Source organism: Passer domesticus, chromosome 21 (genome assembly GCF_036417665.1).
Source record: "Passer domesticus isolate bPasDom1 chromosome 21, bPasDom1.hap1, whole genome shotgun sequence".
NCBI classification, from domain to species: Eukaryota; Metazoa; Chordata; class Aves; order Passeriformes; family Passeridae; genus Passer; species Passer domesticus.
In genome coordinates this window covers 5,202,971-5,226,542 of record NC_087494.1, presented here as the reverse complement: position 1 = coordinate 5,226,542, position 23,572 = coordinate 5,202,971, and the positions used below count along the sequence as shown (strand labels likewise).

At 49.3% G+C, this 23,572-nt stretch overlaps 1 protein-coding gene and 1 long non-coding RNA gene across 9 annotated transcripts in view; one reads left to right on the top strand and one right to left on the bottom strand.

Moving 5' to 3' along the window:
- Positions 1 to 23,572, top strand: part of PIP5K1C (phosphatidylinositol-4-phosphate 5-kinase type 1 gamma) — a 50,272-nt gene that overhangs the window by 6,184 nt on the left and 20,516 nt on the right. For 5 of the 8 annotated variants that reach the window (XM_064396724.1, XM_064396727.1, XM_064396723.1 and 2 more), the window contains exons 2-6: positions 7,936 to 8,061; positions 19,493 to 19,524; positions 22,294 to 22,380; positions 22,682 to 22,812; positions 23,415 to 23,532. In XM_064396724.1, the coding sequence (XP_064252794.1) occupies positions 7,936 to 8,061; positions 19,493 to 19,524; positions 22,294 to 22,380; positions 22,682 to 22,812; positions 23,415 to 23,532 (494 nt within the window). The remainder of the gene's footprint in view (positions 1 to 7,935; positions 8,062 to 19,492; positions 19,525 to 22,293; positions 22,381 to 22,681; positions 22,813 to 23,414; positions 23,533 to 23,572) is intronic. The other 3 variants (XM_064396729.1, XM_064396728.1, XM_064396730.1) reach the window with 1 other exon arrangement.
- LOC135284910 (uncharacterized) lies at positions 13,938 to 17,092 on the bottom strand. The gene is made up of 3 exons (XR_010350000.1): positions 16,842 to 17,092; positions 16,162 to 16,294; positions 13,938 to 14,138 (listed from the first exon to the last, which is right to left on the bottom strand). It is a non-coding gene; the product is annotated as an uncharacterized LOC135284910 (long non-coding RNA).

Here is a 23,572-nt window from a genome sequence, read left to right as displayed (position 1 = left end):
CCTGTCAGCAAACCTCAGCAGAGCCCAGCATTGTTCACCTGCCTGCCTGGGGAGCATGTGCCAAATGGAAAGGAGCTGCTGGCTCTCCCAGGCTCTCCCCTCCTGGGGAGAACTGGCAGACTGAGTCTGTGGACAGGAGCCTGGCTTCTCCAAGAGCCCTGACAAGCCAGTGATCATACAGCGATGTTGGGGCTTTTCCTTCTTAGGTAGGTCTTTGAAATACTCACTTCCTAAGCAGCCTGGCACTTATTTGTTTGACCTTTTCAGTGATGCCAACAGCTGGGTTAACCTCCAGACTTTCTGGAAAGCATTTTTTGTAATTAAAAAGCTTGAAGTGATTAGAGCAGCTTTTCTGTTACTTTGTCTCCTCACCCACATATTTAGCAGAAAATGCTGTCAACCCCTAATTAAGTGTCATCGTCTTCCATGGTGTGTTCTTGTGGCTTCCCCAGCTTACATGTGGGTTTTGGTACTGGCTTGTGGTGAATTACCAGGCTGAGTCAGAGGACATGCTGTGGTGGGGAGGAAATCTGAAGCTGGCAATGTGCTGGGTTGCCCCAGTGTTCCCAGCCCTGCCCATGCTGCTGGTCACCACTTACCATGACATGTTTTTATCTCTCAGCTCTCGGGAGAGGCTGCAAGTCTCTTTGCCTGTCTTCCAGCTTTCATTGAAAGCTGCAAGCTTTCAGCTGTAGCAAGCATACTGTTCTTTTCTAATTCTGTTGAAAAAACCACAAATGTGTACAGCTAAGGAGTCGATGTGTGATGTGAAGGTTTCTCTTCAATATTTACTGTAACACAGAAGCAGGCTGGAATAATCCACATGTGTAGAAGAGCTGTGTTCTTTTATGGCATGGAGCTGGCATGGTCTTTACAGTTGCACCTCTGGCAGATGTCTATGAGAAGTGCTGTCCCTCTGGATAACTTTGGATCTGGAGCTGCGGGAAACAAACTTTGCTGTGTTCAACCACTGCCTGTGCAGTTTGCATTCAGTGTAAATGCTATGCAGACTCATCAAGGCGGCCCAGTCCTCATCTCCTTTGTAATCAGCAGAGCCTGCATGTTCTCTTTGCAGAAATTGCTACTAGAGAGGGTGGGGAAGACTTCCTGGGAGAAAAGAGAAGTTGTAAAGCAGCTGTTTGCCTTCATAGCTGAAGACCTGCCTGTTGCATGAGGAGTGTTTGAAAGGCTAGGGCCCACATTCCAGGAGCACAACTGTAGCTGCTCTTGCTGCCCAAAGCACTCCTTGATCCAGGAGAGGGAACCAGGTCATGGCCCAGGGTTTGTCACAAGACCAGCCCGGGCAGATCCACGTCCATGACTGAAAGGGCCTGGAGATTAGCTGAGCATGGGAACAGCATAGGCAGCAGCTCCTGTCTTTGTTCTGGGTGAAACAGCTCAGTCTCCTGAACTGGGAGGAATTAATGGATTACAAGACAAGGGCAGCTTTGCCTTTTTTGTGGTCATTAAAACGCAACAGTGCTGCTGGGACGGTGCCACTGGTGCTGTGGCTGGTGGGGAGCTCGGTCAGACTGGTCAGACTCACCGAGCTCAATCCCTGCTTTTCACTTTACTGCATAATATTCACCTCTCCCAGCCACACTGGGGAATGAGGCTTGATTCAGCTTCTGCCGTGTTCTCTGGCTGCCACTGTTAAAGCTTTCCTGCTTCTGCTCTCCTGTGGGGGCTCTTGCATGGGTATTGGTGGCTCCTGCAAAATGAGTTTTCATGCTCTGAGGGCCTGTTTAGGCACAGCAGCTGTTAACTCTTCAGTTAAACTCAGTAATGCTTTTTCGGACAAAGCTCTATCAAACTGCTGACTCTTCACATTCAAGTTGTCTGCATTCCTGTATCGTGGCAGACACCTCCTAATTTCTTTTCCAGAAGATCTGGTAGCACTTTGACCTCAGCCATCTCCTGAAGAAAATGCAGCTCACCAGAGGAAGAGAGTGCTGGGCTGGGAGCCAGTCGGGTCTCTACTCCTTCACTGAATTTAGTAAATCAGAGTAATTCCCCAGCTGTTTCATGTTTTTTTCCATAGGAGAAGTGTTCTGCTGCTTTTGGGGCCAGGGACCTGAGTTCACAGTCATTTAGCAGGGCTGGTGTTAGAAGCATGTCCTTAGTGTGATCCAGACTTTGGGCACATCAGGATGCTGCCCTTCAAAATGAGTGCTTCGGATGTGTCAGACTGTGCTGGTGACCATGTTGTGCTTCTGCAAGAGTAGAATTAGTCAAGACTGTTTTGCCTGCTCATTTGCTGCCTGACAAGATGTTGTTTAAATTGCTGGTTAGATTTTTCTTTCCCTTGGCGTTTGCAGTTCTCAGTTGCTGCTTTATATTCTGTCACCCCAAGTAAATGAAAGTCCAGATTTCCAGTGTCTGAGACAACCACTGGGACTGGTGAAGTGCCACCTGATGGAGTTGAAGACTGACACAGAAACATGTGTCATGTCCATTGAAAGAGCATTGTTTGCAAAGTCAGTGTCTTGGCAACTCAAGCTTGATGCCCAAACTTGCTTTCTGCCTCCCTGGTTAAGGCTGGGTTTATGCCACCTGGGCAGAGAGGTCTTGCCAACCCTATGTGGGACAGGAAGGCCAGGGAGGAATGAAGTAGGTAGAATAAAAGCAATTCTCCTGTATATTTAAAGCAGGAGTAATGTAGGTCACCTTAATCTGCTCTCCCTCCTTCCCTTCCTGCGGGATGGGAGAATATCCTGGCCACGTGTGCTGCAGGGTGATGATGAGGGGGGACCACCTTCGTCTTGCTGCTGTCGAGCTGTGGAGCATCCTGTCGCCTTGGGAGGTTTCTCTACCTGTTTATTACCTAGCAAAATAATCAAATATAGCTCTCCAACAGTACAGTGAAACAATGTTATCGCTGTGCATGAGATTAATGACTTCAAGGTGATTTAATTCAATTCTTTTTTGGGGTGGAATTCCTGATTTGTGGATGGAACTGTGATTCTGTTTAAGGACAAGCATCCTCCTGAGCTCTAGGAATTTACCTGGCTTTTCACCAGTTATAGTTGGGCAGCAGTACAGTCACAGCATTGCTTCAGGTGCTGTTCGTTGCTGGTCCTGTGAGCCCTCCAGTGCTGGAGTTGGCTCAGAACAGCTGTGTATGGATTTTTATCTCGTTCAAGGCTGTCTGAGCTCAGGTGATTCAGGCCACTTGGCACCAATTTGAGCAACTTGAGTGGGAGCAGTTTGGGTTGGGTCGTTGATACAACTCACAAAGGGTTGAGAGCACTTGAGTATTTTTATGTAATTGGCAAGTTTTGAGAGGTTTCGTGAAGTCCTTTCAAAGCTCAAGCCTCATCTCCTAAGTCCCATGAGGCTCCCAGGAGACCGCAGTGCCAGAAACCACAGAGTCATAGAATCTCCTGGGTTGGAAGGCACTCACGAGGATCACTGAGTCCAGCTCGTGGCCCTGCCCAGGAGAACCCCAAGAATCCCACTGAGTGCCTGAGAGCATTGTCCAAACACTTGGGAACTCCGGCAGAGTTCAGGCTCAGCCACCAGCACTGGTGTATCCTGCTTTGTCCAGCACAGTTTATAAAATGTTGGGAGTCACAACAGCTGAGGTGGGACATAGCTGGTTTCTGCCCTTGGAGCCTGCTTGCTTTTGTTACCATTTTTTCCACAGTGGATCCCACAGAGGGGACAGCCCAGCTGCAGTCAGTTGTTACCTCTGGTGTCTATTGATTTTACTTGAGGTCCTGAAAAACTGAGGGATTTAAGAAAATCCTTCAGGCTTGGCATAAATCCTAGAAACACACGTGTGCATTGTACAAAGTAAAGTGAAGGTGATGAGCTGGAGCCTGCCATGGCCACTGCTTGGGTCTCTAGGATGTGCAGCTCTCTCCCCAATGTAGGGCTCCAAACTGGAGCTCACCCTGGCTTTGTGACACTGATGGCATTTACTGTGTGGCCTAATGGGGAGAGAGGGAAGAGTCCTCTGCAAGACAAAAGTGATGGACTTCGTTGCTCTAAAATACCAGGGAAAATCTGCTCGTCTTTGTGCTGCCTTGTCATGTTTGGCACATTCTGTGACCTGGGCCAAGACACAAGGAAATATTGCCAAAGCCTCTGCTTTGGGCAGGATGCAGCAGCTGAGGACAAAGATGCTGCAGTAGTTTTTCTTTCTATAGTTTCTCTGCACATCTGATGGACCAGATTTTGTGGATTTTTCAGTATAAAATTGTCCATTATTGCATTTTTCAAAGGGAGGGAGCTGGCTAAAATCCTCCTCTGGCTGAGTGCTCCTTCCCTGAATGTGCTGATGGCACTTCAGCAGTCACAGTCACTCCACTTGGATGCTGATGTGGAACTTGGTTGTCTCTCTGTGTTCTTGATTCTGCAGGTTCTGTCAGTGTAGCTGATTCTGCATCCCTGTGCCAGGATGAAGGGGTGGTGTGCTCAGTCCCACATGCAGCCGAGAGGGCAGATGTAATACCTGAAACCATTTGTCTTCTCTTTAAATGTCACTTTTAACTGGGTGTCATCTGCAAAGTGACAGTTTTCCTCCTCTCTGTACGTGTTGGGTGCTGCTCTCTCCATCTGCCTGGCTGCGTGTTGACGGGGGCAGTGTACAAAACGCAGAGCATTTGCTGGCAGAAGTGCAAACTGTAGAGATGTAAAATAGTCCCTGACTTCAGAGCTGGAATAGAGAGAGCAGAAAATGAAGTCTCAAAGCTGTGCTTGTCACTGTTAATGACATGCTCAGTTACAGACACTTGCTGAGGTGGAATTCAGAAATAAGGCCTTGGGTTTCACTCTTGCTTAACAGGTGGGGATTATTTGGGAGTTTAAATAGCACATGTTATGGAATGGTTTTTGTGGTTGGTGAGGACTATTTGTTCAGTGATTAGAGCTGAAATCTGGAAGGTTAACAATTGCCTTTGCTTAATGGAATGTTTTTTCTCCCTGTAATTCTGACTTACATTACAAGACAGTGAAGTTTTTCAGGAGGTGGCTATTGTGTTGCATTTTTAGCTTTTCACAGATTCCTGGAATATCCTGAGCTGGAAGGGACCCTCAGGGATGCTCAGGGCAGCCCCTGTCCCTGCACAGCCACCCCAACAGCCCCACCCTGAGCAGCCCTGGCAGCGCTGTCCAAACGCTCCTGGAGCTCTGGCAGCCTTGGGGCCGGGACCATTCCCTGGGCAGCCTGGGCAGTGCCAGCACCCTCGGGGCCAAGAACCTTGCCCTGAGCTCCATGCCAAGCCCTGCCACAGCTCGAGGAGCCTCCCCTCAGTCTCCTGTACTCCAGCTGAACGAGCCAAGGGCCCTCAGCCGCTCCTCAGAGCCTTCCCCAGCTCCGTGTCCCTCCTCTGGGCACTCTCCAACAGCTTTGGATCCTTCTGACCTCGTGGTGCCCAAAGTGCCTCCAGAAGTCAAGGTGAGGCTGCAGCCTCATACTGATTGATATGCATATGGAATTTTTAAATTCCAAGATACTTCTTCTCAACCCAGCATCTCTTCAAGCTTAAATTAATTTTGATGGTAGAGAACTGCTGACTGTCTTTCTCCTCTGTAGTCTCAGAAGGTTGGATGTTTGTTTTCATTTCAGTATTGGGCAGGAGTCACTGGTGGATTAACTATCTGGGACACTCCTTTGAGTAAGTGGCTTCTGGACTGATAATGCCAGAAGATGCTTATTAAAGAAAATGAGAAACGTGGCAATTTGGGAGGTTTAATATGTGCAGGCTCTGGTTTTGCATGGATGGGATGGCAATGCGCTTCCACAGGGGATGGGATTTAAGGTTTATAACAATCTCAGAGACGTACTGTGGCTCCCTGAACTCTCAGGTTTTAAAACACAAAGATTGGATTTATTTTTAATATTTTCTAAACTGAAAACTGGGAGTGAAAGGAGGCTGGAAGTGCCCAGCATGAAGAGCAAACTGTGACCTAGAGAAACAAGGTGGGTTTTTACAGCAGCTGAAGAAATTAAATTTAAATGCAGAGTTTTGCTGTGAAGTGGGTTAAAAGCTTAATCTGTAAGGGTGAGGTGGGGTGAAAACTGACTTAATCAAGGCCTGTGGGAGGAAGGGATAAGATGTGTCTGAATGGCAGCTGCTCATCTAAAGGAAAAATGAGTGTGTTGCAGGCAGAAGTAGCAAGTGCTGCCTAGTACCTCATGTTTTCTATTAGAGCTCCTGCTTTTGACTTGACAGGAGAACAGTCTCCAAACCTCCTTTGCCTTATGACTCACCTTTAAGTGCAGGCAAAACCAATGCACCCATTTTGGTGAAGAGGAAGCCAAGACTGAATCCCATCCAAAACTGTAGAGCTTGGTCAGGCCCATCCTTAAAAGGGGCTGCAGTACCTGCAGGATGGCTCTGCTTCATCTCAGCTGCTTTCTCCTGTTCCCATGGACAGCCCTCCCTCGCTGCTGCTCTGAGCCTCTCAGCTGCCCTTCTGCTGTGCTTTGTGACAGGAGCTCAGAGCTGCTCGGCTTCCTCGCTGCGCCTGGGGAGCCCCACGGCTCGGTGGGGCAGAGCTGGAGGCTGAAGCCATCTGCTCTGGAAGGAGGCTGCTGGGTTGGGAGCCAGGAAATGTAGACCTTAAGCCATGAGACTGCCCATGTCAGCCTGAAGAATCCTTTATTCCCCACTGAGAACTGCTGTGTAAGTGTTGGCCAGAGTCACCACACTCCTCTGACTGTTCCTGCCTCCCCACAACCACCACCATAAACCAGAAAGCTGATGGTTGGGAGGAGGAGCCTGAGCACACAGCTGGGTTGTCCTCCTGGAGATGCTTTTCAGAGGGAATATTTGATGTCAATGTGCCTGGCTGTGGCTTGTGTTTATTTCTAAACAAGAGGAGCAGATTGTGCTGTTCCCCCTCTCTTTTGCAGGTCAGTGGTAGTGTGTGTTTGGTCGATCCAAACTTGCAGTGTTCTGGTTCAGGGGAACGAATTATTTCTTGTTTTATTGAAGTCTTAGCTGTGTAGTTCAGAAATGTTAAGCTGAAGTTCACTCCATGCTGCTGGCTTGAGTTGTGTGGCAGGACCAGAGCAGTGAGTGTCCCCCTGTGCTGGGCACTGCTGAGGCCCTGCCTCGAATCCTGGGGTCAGTTTGGGGCCCCTCACAACAAGAAGGACATTGAGAGGCTGGAGCATGTCCAGAGAAGGGAATGGAAATGGGGAAGGGTCTGGAGCACCAGGAGCAACTGGGGGAGCTGGAGGGACTCAGCCTGGAGAAAAGGAGGCTCAGGAGGAACCTTCTGGCTCTGTGCACAACTCCCTGACAGGAAGGGGCAGCTGGGGTGGGGTCAGGCTCTGCCCCCAGAGAACAGGGACAGGAGGAGAGGAAACAGCCTCAAGGTGGCCTAGGGAGGTTCAAGTCTGACACTGGGAACATTTCCTCACTGAAAGAGTGGTCAGGCCTTGACAGGCTACCCAGGACTGTGGTGGTGATGATACCCATGGAACTGTTCAAAAAACAGGTAGTAATGGCACTTGGCTGTATGGTTTAGTGGGCATGATGAGCTTCAGTCAGAGGTTGGACCTGATGATGTTGGAGGTCTTTTCCAGCCTTAATGATTCTATGATTCTTATGACATCCCAAGTTTTTCCTTGTGTTGGGCAGATGCTGAGTAAAGCCCTGAGAAGGGCACAAGTTATTCAGGGCTCTGTTTGAGAACCTTGGAGACCACAAGTTGTTCCCAGTTGCATCTGGAGTTTACAATGTGATTTCAGTGCTCATTTATAAGCTGTGTAAGCAGCCAGCCTGGGCTCTTCCTGAGGTGGTCACTTGTGTTTTTGCAAAGTCAAATTTCAAGCTTGATGCCCAAACTTGCTTTCTGCCTCCCTGGTTAAGGTTGGGTTCATCCCACCTGGGCAGAGGGTTTTGCCAACCCTATGTGGGACAGAAATATTCTTAGTTGTAGTCAGGCAATATTCTTTAGCTGTAGTTCTCTCTGTTTAAGGCATGCCTTCCTCCTCCTCCTCCTCCTCACTGGAGAAGAGCTACCCTGAAACCCACAGCACAAGATCTGGAGGCTCTGGAAAGCTGGGAAGAGAGGTGACCCAGCTGGCTGGGGCTCAACTCCAAGGTAACTTGTTGTCTTTCATCTGTTAAGTTATCTATCAGACACATCCTAGAAACCACATCACTTCAGAGAGACCTTGACCCCTCCTCTGTCCTGTGCAAGTGCAGGAATACCAAAGGTGAGGCACATCCTGTGGCCTCTGCAAGCTCAGCCCAAGCTGGTGCTGCCTCCAGAGGGGTTTGTGGCTGTGCTGGGTACAAATGTGTGCTCAGCCTCGGGGAAAGCAACGCCAGCAATCTGCATGGTCCTCAGCAGCTGGGGGCCTGCAGGAGTTCAGGAGAACAAGCTCAGCAACAGCCTGAGTTCTGCCTGAGCAGCACCTTGGGAGCCTGAGTGTTCTTTAGGATTTTGTTCTTTCTTCTTTTGCATCTTTGTTTGGGCACATACCTGTGCAGAGTCTGGAGATCTGGTTCCCAAATGAATAAATAAATGTGCATTGCTGCACTTGGTTAAATAGAAGTAATAAATTCCTGGCTCAGCCTCCTAAGTGCAAGTCCTTCAGGCCAAACTGGAGAAGCTGCTTTTCTGCCCCAGCTTGGAGCAGGCTGCAAGTCTGTGCCAGAACCAGCCTGTCCTTCAGCTCGTGGCTGGCTGCACTGTAGGAGGCTGTCCCTGATTGCTGGTGCAATGCAACTGAGACATCCCTGTAGCCCAGCATGGGCAGCAGGCTATCTCTTCATGCCCTCTTTGTGTGTCTCACCTGTCTGAATTTCCTAGTAAGAGCTCTAGAAGTATTTTTTTGAAATGTCATTGTTTTTTAGGTATCTTCTTTTCAGCTCCTAGCTGAGTCACTGGCTACCATGCAACAGCCAGGATCCCAGGGAGAGGAGAGACTTGCTGAAACTTTGAGTTACGATTTTTGGCAGAACACTCCATCTTTGGAGCTTGTTCTGCTGTGGTTTGTTTTCTTCCATCTGTTCAGGTGCCTTTGTGAGAGCAGAGCAGGAGCACCTGACCCAAACACTTGAGTCACAGAGAGGAGAAGGCCTTAGCTAGGCCAGTGAGAAAAAAACATGGTAATGAGCAATAATGAAAATTTATTCTTAACCTCCAACTCCCCACACCTTGTGTCAGTAGCTTTTGCCCTGGAAATCATTCCTGAGTCTGACAGCACAGTGATCTGTCTGTGCAGAGCTGCTGCGGCTCTGGGGAATGTTGGTACACAGAGCCCCAGTTGGGGCGAAGACTGGAGGCTCAGGAACCCTCCTGGCTACCAGCCCCCTCAGTCTGAGGAAGAGGGAAGGTGTTGGAATGTCCAGGGAAGGGAGGGATCATGGAATCACAGAATAGTTTGGGTTGGAAGGGACCTTAATGCTCATCCTGTTGCACTGCCTGCCATGGGCAGGGACACCTTCCACTACACCAGGTTGCTCTGAGCCCCATCCCACTAGAACTTGAACATTGCCAGGGCTCGGATAGCCATAGCTCCTGAGGACATCCTGTGCCAGGATCTCACCACCCTCACAGCCAAAAATTTCTTCCCAATGTCCCATCTAACCCTGCCCTCTGGCAGTGGGAAGCCATTCCCCCTTGTCCTGTCCTTCTGAGCCCTTGTTCACAGTTCCTCTCTGGTTCTCTTGGAGCACCTTTGGGCCCTGCAAGGGGCTCTGAGCTCTCCCTGGAGCCTTGCCCAGGTGAACATCCTCAGCTTCAGAGCAGAGGGCCTCCTGGTCTTGCTCCAGCAGCTCCATATCTTGTTGATGTTGGACCCCAGACCTGGAGGCAGCTCTGCAGGTGGGACCTCACAGGAGTGGAGTGGAGGGGCAGAATCCCCTTCCTCACCCTGCTGGTCACAATTCTTTCGATGCAGCCCAGGATCCATCTGGATCTACCTGGAAGACAGAATTTGCAGTAGCTGCTATGGATTAGGCAGAATTTGCTCCTAAAGAGCCAGCCCTCACTTTCTTGTGCTCTGGGATCTGGATGGGTGGTGCAGGACAGGCAAAGGCAGCAAGGGTGGTGAGGTGCTGCCAGGCAGGTGCAGGACATGCTGATAGGAAGCAGTAGAGTTGGAAGAATGAGTTTTGAATGAAGCTAAGAAACCAGCTCAGATTAGCTGTGTCTGCAGCCTGGAGAGCTTGGATTTCTCCTTTTTACATCAGCAAAAACTCAGGTTTATTTAGAAGTAGGTCATAGAATCATGGAACCATTAAAATTGGAAAAGACCTGCAAGATTATCAAGTCAAACCTTGACTGGATATGTCACTGCTCTGCTTTTTTAAGCATGTTTTCTTAACTGTGTGTTTTCATTGGTGCCTGGTCATCTTGAAAACCATGTCTGACTTGTGCAGAGGATGTGCTCTTTGAGGGCTGTATCACAAACTCACGCTCTGAAAACTGGAAATGCAACCTAATGCTTTTGTCTGGACATCTGTTTTTGAAACAGGTAGAAGTTAGAGATGTCCCTGCCTCCTTTCCCACCCAGGCCTTGTCCTCAGCATTGGGATGCAAAGCTCCACATTGCAGTGTTATCAGCAGCACCCGTGGCAACCTGGAAGTGTTTGGTGAAGGAGTTTGTTGGCTGCTCCCATCAGGCTGGGTACAAGGACTTTATGTCCAGTGACGCATGTTGTACATAACCTTGCTCTGAAATCCCCTTTCAAGTCTCCAGTGCTTGAGCACCCTCAGAAAATCTCTGTCAGGTGATGTTAGCCAGAGTGGAATTAAATCTTACAGGATTTAGCCGAGCAGCTTTGGCTACAGAGTAAATCAGGAAATGCCCCACTAGGTAAATATCCAGGTGCACCTTTGGGATGTCTTGTGAGGGTGGCCTGCAGTCAGAACAGCTGTTTTCCCTTTGGAGGCTGCTGTTGGTTGGGATGCTGGGATCCCATGGATTTAAAGCTGTGCTGACTGTGGTGACATCTCTGTGTCCTGGTGCTGTGGTAGGTGATTTTTGGGAAACTTCAAATAGATTTCCCTACCTTCTTTGACTGTAGTAACTAGACTTCAACATATTTTTTTAGAATGTCAGAAAATGGTGGATATCTTTCCTGGGTTGCATTCTTGTATTCTCAGGATAAATTAGATTAGAACAATTCCTGCTGGTGAGTGAGCAAGGGGGCCAGTCTTGTTTGAGGAAGACACTTTTAAATAGTGGAAGTTATGAATTATCTGGCTGATCCCTCCTGGAGGGAGACAGGGCTGAGAGATAAAGTCGGGGGAATAGTTTGTCACTGTCTCATGCAACGTGTAATCCAGCTCTCTTGGTGTCTGCTGTGCTGCTGCTCCTGCAGGCAGCTGGAATGATTCCTTTGCATTACCAGTCCTCCCCTCTCAGACAGGCTGAGATCCTCTGCAGGATACCCAGAGAAGGAATATTGGAAAGAGAGCCAAGCTAATGTGCAAAGATACTGCTCTAGTTAAAGGGGGTTTGTCCTCTTAATAATAATATCCTGTGTTATTTATCAGCATAAGAATTTTTGAGATTGACACAGTGAATATATCCTTTTTCCAGCTAGCAGTTCCCTGTCCTTTGCCTGGCACCTGCCTTGAAGTGTCCTCACAGAGCCAGCGAGTTCCAGAAGGAGCTTGGCTGATGAAGAGGCTCCAGCAGCACTAATCCCTACCTGTCTGGGAGGTGCTATGGGCTGACACTAAGCCCCGAGCAGCCAAAGCCCTGAGCTGTGCCACAATGGAAACCCTGGGTATTTGGGACAGAGCAACTGTTCTGGCTGTGGCAGGCAGGGTGTGACCTTGGTTTAGTCAGGTCAAGCTTCTCCCTCTCTATTAGTGGCATTGGGAGAGCAGCATGTTGGAGGATGGAGGTGAGCATCCTTCCCTACATAGGTAGGACATGTTAAAGGTCCTGGATCCTGCTTCTCAGCAGGGGACTGCAGGCAGGGGGGATGCTTGGAAAATGAACGAGGGAAGTGAATTGCTTCACTGCCTTGTGCTTGTCTGACCTAGGTTTGAGAAGTGGCTCTCGGGGACCTTGTGGCAGCTGGAAACTCTATCTGAGCACACAGAATAGAGTCCCAGGGGCTGCCTGGGGTCATGTGCTGCATTCAGGTCCCCAGTGGTTTTGCAACACAGCTAGAAAAGCAGCAGGAGGTTCTGTGTCCTCTTGCTGCCAAACCACAGCTCTGGGCAGGCAGGAGATGCTGGAGTGAGCAGAGTCAGTGGGTTGTAACCTGCTAGGAGGGGATTTGAAGCTTATCCTTCCCTTGAACAAAGGTAAGGGCAGCTGAATGTTGCTCTGGCTCTTCTGGATGATTGTGAGGAATGTGGCTTCAAAGTCCTTCAGCCTTTTATGGCCCTGCTCTAAATTGGCGTCGTGGTTTCAGTGCTGCACCTCTGTGCCTGAGTGTCATCATAGGCACAGAACTGGCTCTGTCCTGCAGAGGTGACACTTCCCGCTCCATGTTTGCTGTCTCTAATCCTGCTCAAGCTTTGTTGTGAGTGCTGGTAGGCAGATTGGGCTTGCAGGTTGTAATAAACAGAGAAGCCAGAAGGTGGGAAGAGGCCAGCACTCCCAGCGCCGCTGCTGGGTGTCTGACCTTGGGAGCCTCTGGCCTTCCTGCCCCCGCTGCCCGCGGGGGACGTGCTGGGGAGCCTGTGTTCTTCCACTCCACAATCCTCCTGTGGCCAGCGTGTGGAAGGGAGCAGGAACACGGTGTTCAGATAAGGCTGCACCTTTCCCATGGAGCAGATGTTTGCCCGAACATCCCACTGGATTGCATAATTACTGAGCCGAGCGGCTGCAGCCTGTTCCGCTGCTGGGTGGCAGCTATTGTGTGCTGCTTTTGATGAGATTTTTGTTTTGCTTTTTGTCACTGTGTCACACGCTTTGGGCTCAGCACTCCAAAATTGTCCTTTTTCTACATGCAGCTGATCCAAAACAAGAAAACAAATCAGTTCTTTTTGAATTTAATTTCCCTGGTCTTGTCCTGCTTGTTCCTCACTGTAATTGGGCTTTGGTGCTGTAAGTGCTTTTCCAGGGAGTTGTTAAGGAAACGTTCCAGCGTGGTGATGTCCTGGCTCAGCTCCCTGAGGAGGGCTGCACCCGGGATGCTGCACCCCGGATGTGGTGGCACCTGCAGCTGACGATGAGGAAGGGACGTGTTAACTCCCTGCTTGCGTCTTCAGCTTCTGCCCTGCCTCTTGAGCTGGGATAAATGGATTTATTTTTGAGGCAGAAAGAGTTTCTGCATAAACCCAAAAATAAACCAGGCTGGTAGATGCCTTTACTGCAGAACATCCTTTTGTAGCAGTGCCTGGCAGTGCTGATGCTCCATAAGCTGGAAGTTTGCTTTGATCAGCTGAGCTGGGCTGTAAAATACAGATTCAGTGCTGATCCCTAGGAGCTGGCAGGAGAGCAGCTTCTGCAGTCTGGGGGTCAGAAACCTGAGGGGGTGGCTGAGACAGGACTGGGGCTCCCTGTGCCTCTCTGTCTCCACTTAATGGAAGAGCATGTCCGTGCCCGGGGTGGAAAGGAGGGGTCAGCCGTGTCAGTGCTCTCAGCAGGTAGCACAGCAGTGCCCCGAGGCCCAGCCTGCACATTAAGCTCTTTCCCTTCGTTTGTACAAGCCATTTATTTGTACAAGCCTTGCTGTTCCCATCCTCAGCGTTTCTGCTGAGAAAAACAAGACAAAGGCCATGGGAAGAGTGCAGCACACGGAGCTGGGCCAGCAGATCCTGGTGTGCAAATGTCGTTTTATGTGAAGGTGGCTCCTGTGTGCTGAAAACAAGGCACAGAGCCCACGTGGGTGATAGAAGGAGCAGAGGACAGGGAGCAGATCAGGGTGGCTGAGGTGGGATTAAACAGGATTTTTTATCTCTGGCTACTTCTGGTAGCCCAGTTTGGATACTGCCCAGTGCTGCCAGCATTCCTGCTGCAAATAGCTGCTGGACTTTGGATGCTGGCTAAAGTGTCCTGAGGAATGTTGAGCTACCTGTGCTGCAGGTGCATCAGAGCCAGGCCTCTCCTCCCTCTGTATGCTTGCCCATAGGGATGGAGCCAGCCTTGCCTGAGCACTGGGATGAATGATGGGGTGAACCAGGCAGTAGAGAGGATCGGCTGGGTTTGACCAGCACCAGTTTTGTGTGGGTGATCCCAAAAGTCAGTCAGTCTGGCATTGCTGCAGGGAAAATAGATACATTTAGATGGTAAAACTTTACGTAGGTTCTACATAACAAGCAGAATTTATCTCGGGTTGCTTTATTTCTGTGTTATTTCTCCAAGCTCTCATATGGCAGGAGCAGGATCCATGCCCAGAGTGCTGAACAGCTACAGCTCTTTCTGCCAAGAGATGGCACATATAAGGGGAAAAACCCCCAAAATTTTAATTTCATTTTGTGCCTTACTTGATGATTCTCATCTGAATCAAATTGTGTTGAATTATGTGAAGAAAATATGTTTAATGATCAGAAATAGGTGCCTGGGAAGGGCAGGTTGTACTCAGCTGCCTTCTCTGGGGGGTGGCTCAGCCAGCTCCTGCTCCCTGTGGTGTCCCCTCCCCTCCCAGGACTGCCCTGTGCTGCAGCTCCATGTGGTGGGAGCTGGAGCCACACGTGTGGCATGTGAGAAGAAATTCAGGGATTGCTTTTGCCTGTGCCTTGAGACACAGCCAATGCTTCTGCTGGCTACTTGGGAAGCCCAGCTGGCTGCTGCTCTGGCTCAGGGGCTGCTTCCCAGTTCAAGAGTGTTTTCTGTCTTACAAGTGACCTGGAGAGGGACTCTGAACAAGGGCCTGGACGAGCAGAACAAGGAGAAATGCCCTGTCAGAGGGGAGGGTTAGATGGGATATTGCAAAGAAATTCTTCCCTGTGAGGGTGCTGAGGCCCTGGCACAGGGTGCCCAGAGCAGCTGTGGCTGCCCCATGGGTGGAAGCGTCCAAGGAGGAGGCTCAGAGCATCCTGGTCTAGTGGAAGGTGTCCCTGCCCATGGCAAGGGGTGAAATGAGATGAACTTTGAGGTCCTTTCCAATCCATACCATTCCATGTTTTGCTGAATCACGTCCTCCAGTCTTCCTTACTTTTAATTTGTTTTTACCAGCAGTCGCTTACAAGTAGTAACAGCGGTCTCTTTTGATGGATATGTTTAATTTCCATCCTTTCTGCCTGTATTTGATAGCAATACACGTGTGGGGGCTTTAACTTCCACAGCTCCTGTCTTGGCATTCTTGTTACTGCCTTTGCCTGTAAGGCCTTGACTGAGCAAGTCTGTGTTAGGGGTCAGATGGAACAGGGAATCATGTCCTGGTTACAGTCTCCACATCCCCTTATTGTCCAAATGGGCTGCTCAGATGTGTCACATTGTCTTGTTCTCAATGGGGAAATTGAAAAATGAGATAGGCACACTCCTTTGGGACACCTTCCACCAGTCCAGGCTGGGTGCAAGTGGCAAACTGCAGGTCTCTGGTGTGCTGGATTTGTGGGAGAGTCATGCTGTTGCAGCCTCCAGCCAAGGAGCTTATGTGGCATTTCTATTTTCATGTATTTTTAGTTCCAGTCACATTGTATGTCCTTATAAACCCTTAAATAAAGTGAAGCTTTTAGTAAAGATGCAGCAGCAGTTCTGATCAGAGAAAGGAGTCCACTGGTTATTTAGATTTGTTTTTACTTCTCTAGGGTATCATAAAGCATCAGATACTTAAAATTTATAAATATATGTCTGTGTGTATAAAGAAGACTTCATTATTAGATCATGTGGGCACTGCCCAGGCTGCCCAGGGCTGCCCACTGCCCATGGCCCCGGCCCCAAGGCTGCCAGAGCTCCAGGAGCGTTTGGCCAGCGCTGCCAGGGCTGCTCAGGGTGGGGCTGTTGGGGTGGCTGTGCAGGGACAGGGGCTGGACTCAGTGGTCCTTGTGGGTCCCTTCCCACTCAGGGTATTCTAGGATTCTGTGATAGGCTTCTGTTGGATTTTTGTAAACCTTTTAAGGAATTCCTTTCCAGTGGACAGAAGCCTCTAATGCCTGTTTTGATCATGAAGGGTTTTGGCAAGTCAACCTGCCTCACCTGGTTTGGAGGGAGTGGAAGGGACACCTTCCACTCTCCCAGGTTGCTCCAAGCCTCATCCAGCCCAGCCTGGAACACTTCCAGGGATGATGGGGCAGCCACAGCTCTCTGGGCAACCTTTGCCAGGGCCTCCTCACCCTTACCTTGTGAAGGTTTTGCTCCTCTGGCTGGTAGAGCTGAAACTTGAGCCCTTTCCTGCACAGGGGAGGCTTTCCAGGAGGAAATTCCTGCCTGTCCTGCAGGGCGTCAGCTTAGTGGTGGTGGTGTCCAGTGTGACTGTGAATATGGAAAAAACACAAGTCTGAGATGGGATTTGCTGAATGCCACAACTGAAGTGTTTATTTCAGAGGCTGCATAGAAGCCCTGCACATATGAGAACAGAACTGAAGGCAGCAGGTCAAGCATGCATGAAGTGCCTGGCAGAGCCCACGCACAGACTGGGGGCAGGACAGAAAGTTGGGGTTTCATCTCAGGGTTTCCCTCCACGAGCCTCTCATCCCATTTCTGAGCACGGCCTGGTAAGCCACACCAAATCGGATAAGAATCATTTCAATTAGCTCATTAAGTGCCGAAACTTCCCCCAGCTCCCGCTCCTGCAAACCCCAGCGCTGCCTCGTGGCTCAATAACCCCTGGAGCTGAAGTTAAATCAGATTTTGCCAGACCATCTGTCAGCTTGTTTGGGCCGAGCATAGCCATGTGCTGTGCACAGAGGAGCCAGTGGAAGATTTTTACATTTTCTGACTAGACAAGTTGATTTTATAAAGCTGATTACTTCTTAGTAGTGGTGGGGGCAGAGGGAGGTTTTGCTGGGGCTGCTCTTACCCACATCAAGCATCATTTCTCCCCAAGATCTGTGGTTCCTTGCCTCCAACACCTTTCCTTTGTGTGGACGGTTGGTGTTGGTTCCACATTTGGTACATGTACAGCAGTAGACACTTAAAAGCTGGGAATGAAAGTGGCTTGTGGTAATTATCACAAAATTAAAGATAATCTCCTGCTCTGGAATTGTGACAAAGTGCAGAAACAAGCTTAGTGCAGCAGGAGAGCAGTGGCAGCCGTGCAGGGAGAGCACATTCCCCTGGCCCAGGGCTCTCAGTTGTGCTGTATTCCCAGCAATTTCCAGTGCTCAGTCTGGAGCAGCATTAGCTCCTTTGGATTCCCCCATGGTCTGGAAGTGCTGCTTCAGCTTGTGCCCTGGAAGTTCATTAGCCAAATGCTCACTCGGCCCTGTATTTCCTGCTCTCCGGGCCATTGCAGGGTGTTTTGTTCAGTGATCATAAAATTGTGTTGGCTTAGGCCAAAGAACAAATTTTTCAGCACGGTTTGAGCTCGCAGTGGTCCTGAGCCTTGTGGTGCTGCACTTTGAGGGCTGGAGGAGTGACAGGGTTCATGTCCCGTGGTGTGTGTCACCTGCCTGTGTCAGTGACACCCCTCACCTGAGTGTGTGACCGAGGGGAGCTGCTCTGCACCCTTCGGGGTCCCCTTCTGCTCGCTTCTCTCTGCCTGTTTGCAGTGCCATTGTGAGGCACAGGCAGTGGCATTTCAGTGGCTGTTCCTGAGGCAGGAGGTGGGCACTGTTTAAAAGACAATAACAAGAAGTGACTCTTCCCGTGCCGCCCTGGCTCTGCCCCACAGGCTGGGCTGCAGGCCCGGGGCTGCTCTGCAGACAGCTCCAAGTGCCGCGTGACAAGACCTGTTTCACATGAGGGACTGCCCAGTTTGTGGAGATGAGGATGGTGAGACACCTGCAGCACTTCTGAGTCAGAGCAGCTTCATCTCCCCTGTGTTCACCAAGGGTTTTTTGTTCGGTTTGTTGTTTATTTTCTTTCCGGAGTCTGAAATGTTTTCCAAAATGTAACTGAGTCACACACTTCCCTGGCGTTGTCATCCCATTATCATGGAATCTTGGAATGTTTTGGGTTGGAAGGAACCTTACAGCTCATATTGTTCTATCCCCTGCCATGGGCAGGGACACCTTCCTATAGACCAGGTTGCTCCAAGTCCCGTCCAGCCTGGCCTTGGACTTCCAGGGATCCAGGGGCAGCCACAGCTGCTCTGGGCACCCTGTGCCGGGGCCTCACCATCCTCACGGGGGAGAATTTTTTTGCAATATCCCATATAATCCTGCCCTCTGGCAGTGGGAAGCCATTCCCCCTTGTTCTGTCTCTCCAGGCCCTTGTCCCCAGTCCCTTTCCAGTTCTCCTGGAGCCCCTTCAGGTACTGATGCCCAGGTTCTTGCTCAGGCTCCTTCTGAAAGAAGCCTTGGAGCAACATCACTGCTTCCCTTTGAGGGGGTTGAACAGGCACCCTGGGTATACCCTCAAAGTTCTTCCTTAACCAAATGGGGGAGATGCTGAAGCAGCAGAAGTTGGGTTGGGGGCTCTTGGGCTTTTCCTGCTCTCCAGCCAGGATACAGAGGACATCCACTCCCTCCCAGAGAGGACCACCCCCTAATTTGAGTGTAGATGAACTCAAAACTGCATTCAATGGTCTTTTGCAAATTAAGCCCTTTCTGAAGGACTATGGATTGCTAAGGCTCTGTGCCTGTAGGAATGCTGTAGGACAAGAGCAGGGAGTGGCAGACTCATACGTGGAAGCAAGGCCTTAAAGCTGTCCCTTGAGTTTGTGTTCTGTGCTAGAGACTCCTCCATGGGAACTGGTCTGTGCACACACAGGTGCTGGGGTGGTGTGGGGAGCTCCTCTCCAGCAGCTCTTGATCCTTCCTGGTAGCTCTCAGGAGCCAGCTGGGCTGGATCTCACGGTCCCACATTCCACACAGGAGCCTGTGCTCCCTGCTGTCTGAAATTGAGGAGCTTCTTGCAAACTTGGGCTTGGAAAAACTCAGAAAAACAAACTCAGGTTAGGAAATGGGAGATGGCCTCATGTTGAGGGTTTGGGCCTGTGTTTCCAGCTCTGATTTTATACCTAAAAGCTTAAGGCAAAACCCTGATTTCCACTGTTGGCTGTAATGGAGCAGCAGTGGCTTCTCCTGAGGCAGCGATAAAGATAAATGATGCATTCATTTGTGTGATATATTTGGACATAGGATTCTATAAATATATTCAATTATCAATATGGTTTGTCAAGTGCCTTCCGAGTGGCTGGAAAACAGCTTCAGGAGTGTCTCTCTGGGTTTCTGTGTGGATCCAACTCTTCAGCATAGTGTGGAACCACTGCTTAATGGGGCAGCAGAGATTTGTGAGACCTCCCTGCTGAAGCCTCTAGGAAATACTGTTGCTGGGAAAAAATGTGCATTTTTGTACTTCTGAATATGAAATTGTTTGGGTGACTCCTGTACCATCAGATTCCTGCACTGGTGAAGCTGAAAACCGAGCAAAACCAGCTGCTCTAAAGGCTGGCTGCTGTACTTGAAAAGACAAAGCTTTGAGCTGTTTTCTGAGTTCTGGTGCTTGGGTTGAGGGTTTTTATTGGATGTCCCTACTTCTTCTAATGCTGTTCTCTTTTGTCTGCAGGTCTGGGCGCAAAGAAGACAGCCATCACTGAGGTGAGATGTGTGAAGCTGGGTTTGACAATCCTGTGTTGAGAAATGAGAACACAGAGCTCTAGGAAACTCTTCTGCTTGCCTTTTTTGTTTTTTTAGCAAAACTGCATTTCAAAATACTTACGAGATTACTACAAAATCTCTGTTTGTTATTTGGAAGAAATAAAATTAGTGGCAGGTCTCCAGGGTCCCTCCATTGGCATCACTGCAGCCACAGAAGGGATGTGGAGGGATTGTGCCCATCATGTGGCCAGTTCTGGCTGTGTGATCCATGATACCTTTGCACTGGGACTGAGGGCACCTCTTGCACACCAGCACCTGAAGGTGGGAACTGGAGAGTGCCTGCACTGGGCATCCCCAGGCCTCTGTGGTGGGTCTTACCTGTCATTGTCGCTGCTTTTAATGAAAGGGTGGGACTGTTTTCTGGCTAAGAATGATTTATTGCTCAGATGAACATCAGTCTCAGAGGCTGTGAGATCTTAGAGGAGCAGGCAGTCGGCCATAGTTCAAAGTAGTCACAAGTTCTTCATTACAAGACAATACAGAACTTTCTAAACCAACAGACAGTTGCCACAGGGTTTATTTTGCTTTTCTAACCCATCACCTTTACTTACTTCTGCTGCACTGCAGATACTTTTGTCCAGTGGGCTATTATCACACATATACACATATGTTCTATTATAACTTCTAAACTCTTAGCTCACTCTATACAACCACAGCCCTACATCATAAACCTTTCACTATCTTACCCAATACAGTTTCTCACTTATTTAAGGCATATTCTTACTTACAACTATAGGAACATAAGTTTATGTTTTTTCTGCTTAATGTCTGTGTATTGTATTTTTACATCAATCCAAGCTTCTCCCAAGGCTGCAAATCAAACCCTTCCATGTCTGTGGAAGTTTCTATTTTTCTGATTCCAACACTTACCCACTGGGAGCGAGGTAGGGAGGCTGTGATTTGTGAAGCCCTAAAACAGGGGAACATCTCCAGGGACTCATCTTCTCTTGTAGATATTCCAGGTCACAGGTTCTGAGTCACTGTTACCTTCTGGAGCAAAACTCTTCACAGTTGGCAGCAGGGAATCTAGTAGGAGGCTCTGTGCCTAAAAGCTGTTCCCTGAAACCCACACTCATGGTTTAGGGCATCATGTTCAAATTATTTTTGTTTGATCAAATTTTTTGATATCCCCCTTCCCGTTCTTCACCTGTGATGATGAGCATTTGTATACATGAACAGCAAAATCTTCCCAGAAAATTGCCTGGAATGTGACACTTGATTCTTTTGTACCTGCACAGGAATATGTGTAGTGGGAAGCTCAGCTTCTGTGATTGCATCATTCAGTGCACAAGTAGGGCCACTTTTTCTTGTCCTGGAAACAGCCACAGGCAGAACAGGAGACTGGAAGAGACTTTTGTCACTGCAGTTCTTAGGATGGCAGTCCCTTCCCCTGCCTGTGTCTGCTCATCACGTTGGGAGGATGATGGTGAGCCATTGGCAAGGCAGGACAGCACAGCTTGGGCTTGCATGGAGTAAGATTCAATGGGTTGGTAGAAGGAGAGGCTGAGCTGTGCTGCTGCTCACAGCTGCTGGAGGAGGAGTGCTCAAGGCTGGCCCTGCCAATAAAATAGGGTAGGAAATGGGATTTTTGAAGAAGAGCTCACACTGCCCACTAGAATGAGAAGTATGAGCAGATTGACCAGAAATAACTGCAAGCTCTCGATCAAAAGCTAAAGTACAAAGAACTTCTTAGTCTGAGCAAAATTATCCATTGTCTGCTGGAGCAATTGGTTCAGAGCTGGGTCTGTGCAGCACTCAAGAGGGACAGGGATAGAACAGTGTCACTTGGGAAGTGACCTTGGATCTCTCTGCGTGTTGTTCAAAGGAACATCCAAAGCTGTTCTGCAATGTAGCAAACCCTGAAGTGGTCTCTCACCATTTCTAGCTGTCTGGTGGGCTCCAGAATCCATGGGGACAGCTGGCAGAGAGCTTGGGTGTGGGTGCAGTGGTGACTAGTGGTGGAGTAGAGAGTCCCTAGGGCTGCAAAAGGAGCTGCAGGGAACTTCCAACACCTGGTTACCCCAGGCTGTTAAAGGAGCAGCCACAACCTGCTACCTTCTGGGTTGGCAAAGAAAGGCCTAGGCAAACTCAAAGGTAGGAGAGGAGAAAGGGACGGGAGCAGATTTGTTGTCACCCTGAAGTGCTGGCAGTCTATAGCATTTCTGTAAACTTCAAAACCTGTGGAAGAGACATTCCTGTGGCTCACCCTGTGTGGGCTCAGCCTTGGAATTGTAAACAGATGAGATCTTGCTTAAATAGATTATCTCAGTGTGAGTGGGGCTGGGCTGTCCCATCAGCTGGCTCTGATCTCTCCAGCAAAACCCGAGGTGTCAGTGTGACACCTGAGGGTGTGGGATTTTAAGAATAAGTCTCTGGCTGTTTGATTTAATACATCACTGTTTTAAATCAATGAGAAACTGCAGTCAAGCACCAGGGGAATCTTGGCAGCTGGATCTTTTCCAAGCTTGGTGTCTTTGCTGCGGGCTCTGCAGCGAGCTGTGGGGGTGTCAGGTGGAGTGAACTCATCTTCAGGGGTGGAAGTTGTAATTCAAAGAGCTTCACTTTCACCTGTTGGCACTCTGCCAGGTGTTCTCCAGCAGTACCATGAGCCCAGTGTGCAGTACAGTGTGGGAGTGTGGCTGTGCTGCTCTGTATGTGCTTGGTGGCAGCTCAGCCCAGGCCCTGACTGTCCCTGTGCTCTCCTTGCAGGGCCCCTCACTGCCAGGACAGCCAGGCCAAGGAAAGAAGATTGGTCATCGAAGTGTGGATGCTTCTGGGGAAACCACCTACAAAAAGGTTTGGGTTTGGGGAGTGGGGGATGGCACCCAAGTGGGTGACAGGCTGAGAGAAGTTATGGCTCAGTAGTTATTAATCTGGTTGAGATTTTTAAGCAGCACTCTTGGGCAGCACAGTCCTGAAAATAGCAAATCTGAAGCCCTAATTGATCTCTTCAGCAGCTGGGTAAACTTGGTTAGCAGCATGTGGTGCCTGAGATGACCCCACAAAAGTCACAGACATGACTGTGTGGTAATGCAGGGGATGTTATTGTGATAATCTGCTGTGAAATGCTCACCGACTGCTCTTTTCCTTTTGCCAGACCACCTCGTCCACTCTGAAGGGGGCCATCCAGCTGGGGATTGGATATACTGTAGGAAATCTGAGCTCCAAGCCAGAGAGAGATGTCCTGATGCAGGACTTCTACGTGGTGGAAAGCATTTTTTTCCCAAGGTAAAGGAGAAGGAGAAAAAAATGAATGCATGAATTACTTCTTTTCTTTTCCTCTCACTGATTTTTTAAGAGAGCTTCCATCTGTCTTTAGATCAGAGTTGTATGCTCTGAATGTTTTAAATCTGCTCCGTGATACACAAACAGAGCAGTGGGAAGTGTTGGAATCTGCAGTGCACTGGCCTGCAGGGAAGCACAGTGAAGGATGCAGTACTGTGCACTCCAGTTTGTTACCCTTCCTACGTGCTTGTCTTCCTAGCTGTCCATCTAGAATTTCTTCCACAAAATCATACCATGTTTTATGTGGAAGCAGCTCCTTCTGGGAGCTCTCTAACTGTGAATAAACAAAGCTCATAAAAGTTATGTTCTCTGTGTAAATATATTCTGCTTGGCAAGTGGTTGTTCCTTTAATCTCTGGAAATAGATTTTGGCAGATAGTTTGAAACCTGTTTTCCTGTTTTCCTACCACAGAAGAAAGGTGGTGGTTGTTGTTCCAAAGATGTCTTTTCGCAAGGCTCAGTGCATCTGAAGCACACAGTAGCTTTGGTGTGACTGTGCTTGTCTGGTGAGTGCTAACAGGCCGTGCCTGTGTGTGTTCTGTGCAGCGAAGGCAGTAACCTCACCCCGGCTCACCACTACGCCGACTTCAGGTTCAAGACCTATGCCCCCGTGGCTTTCCGGTACTTCCGAGAGCTCTTTGGGATTCGTCCAGATGATTATTTGGTATGGATATTTTTTAGATTTTTCTGTCTTGTCTTCCTTT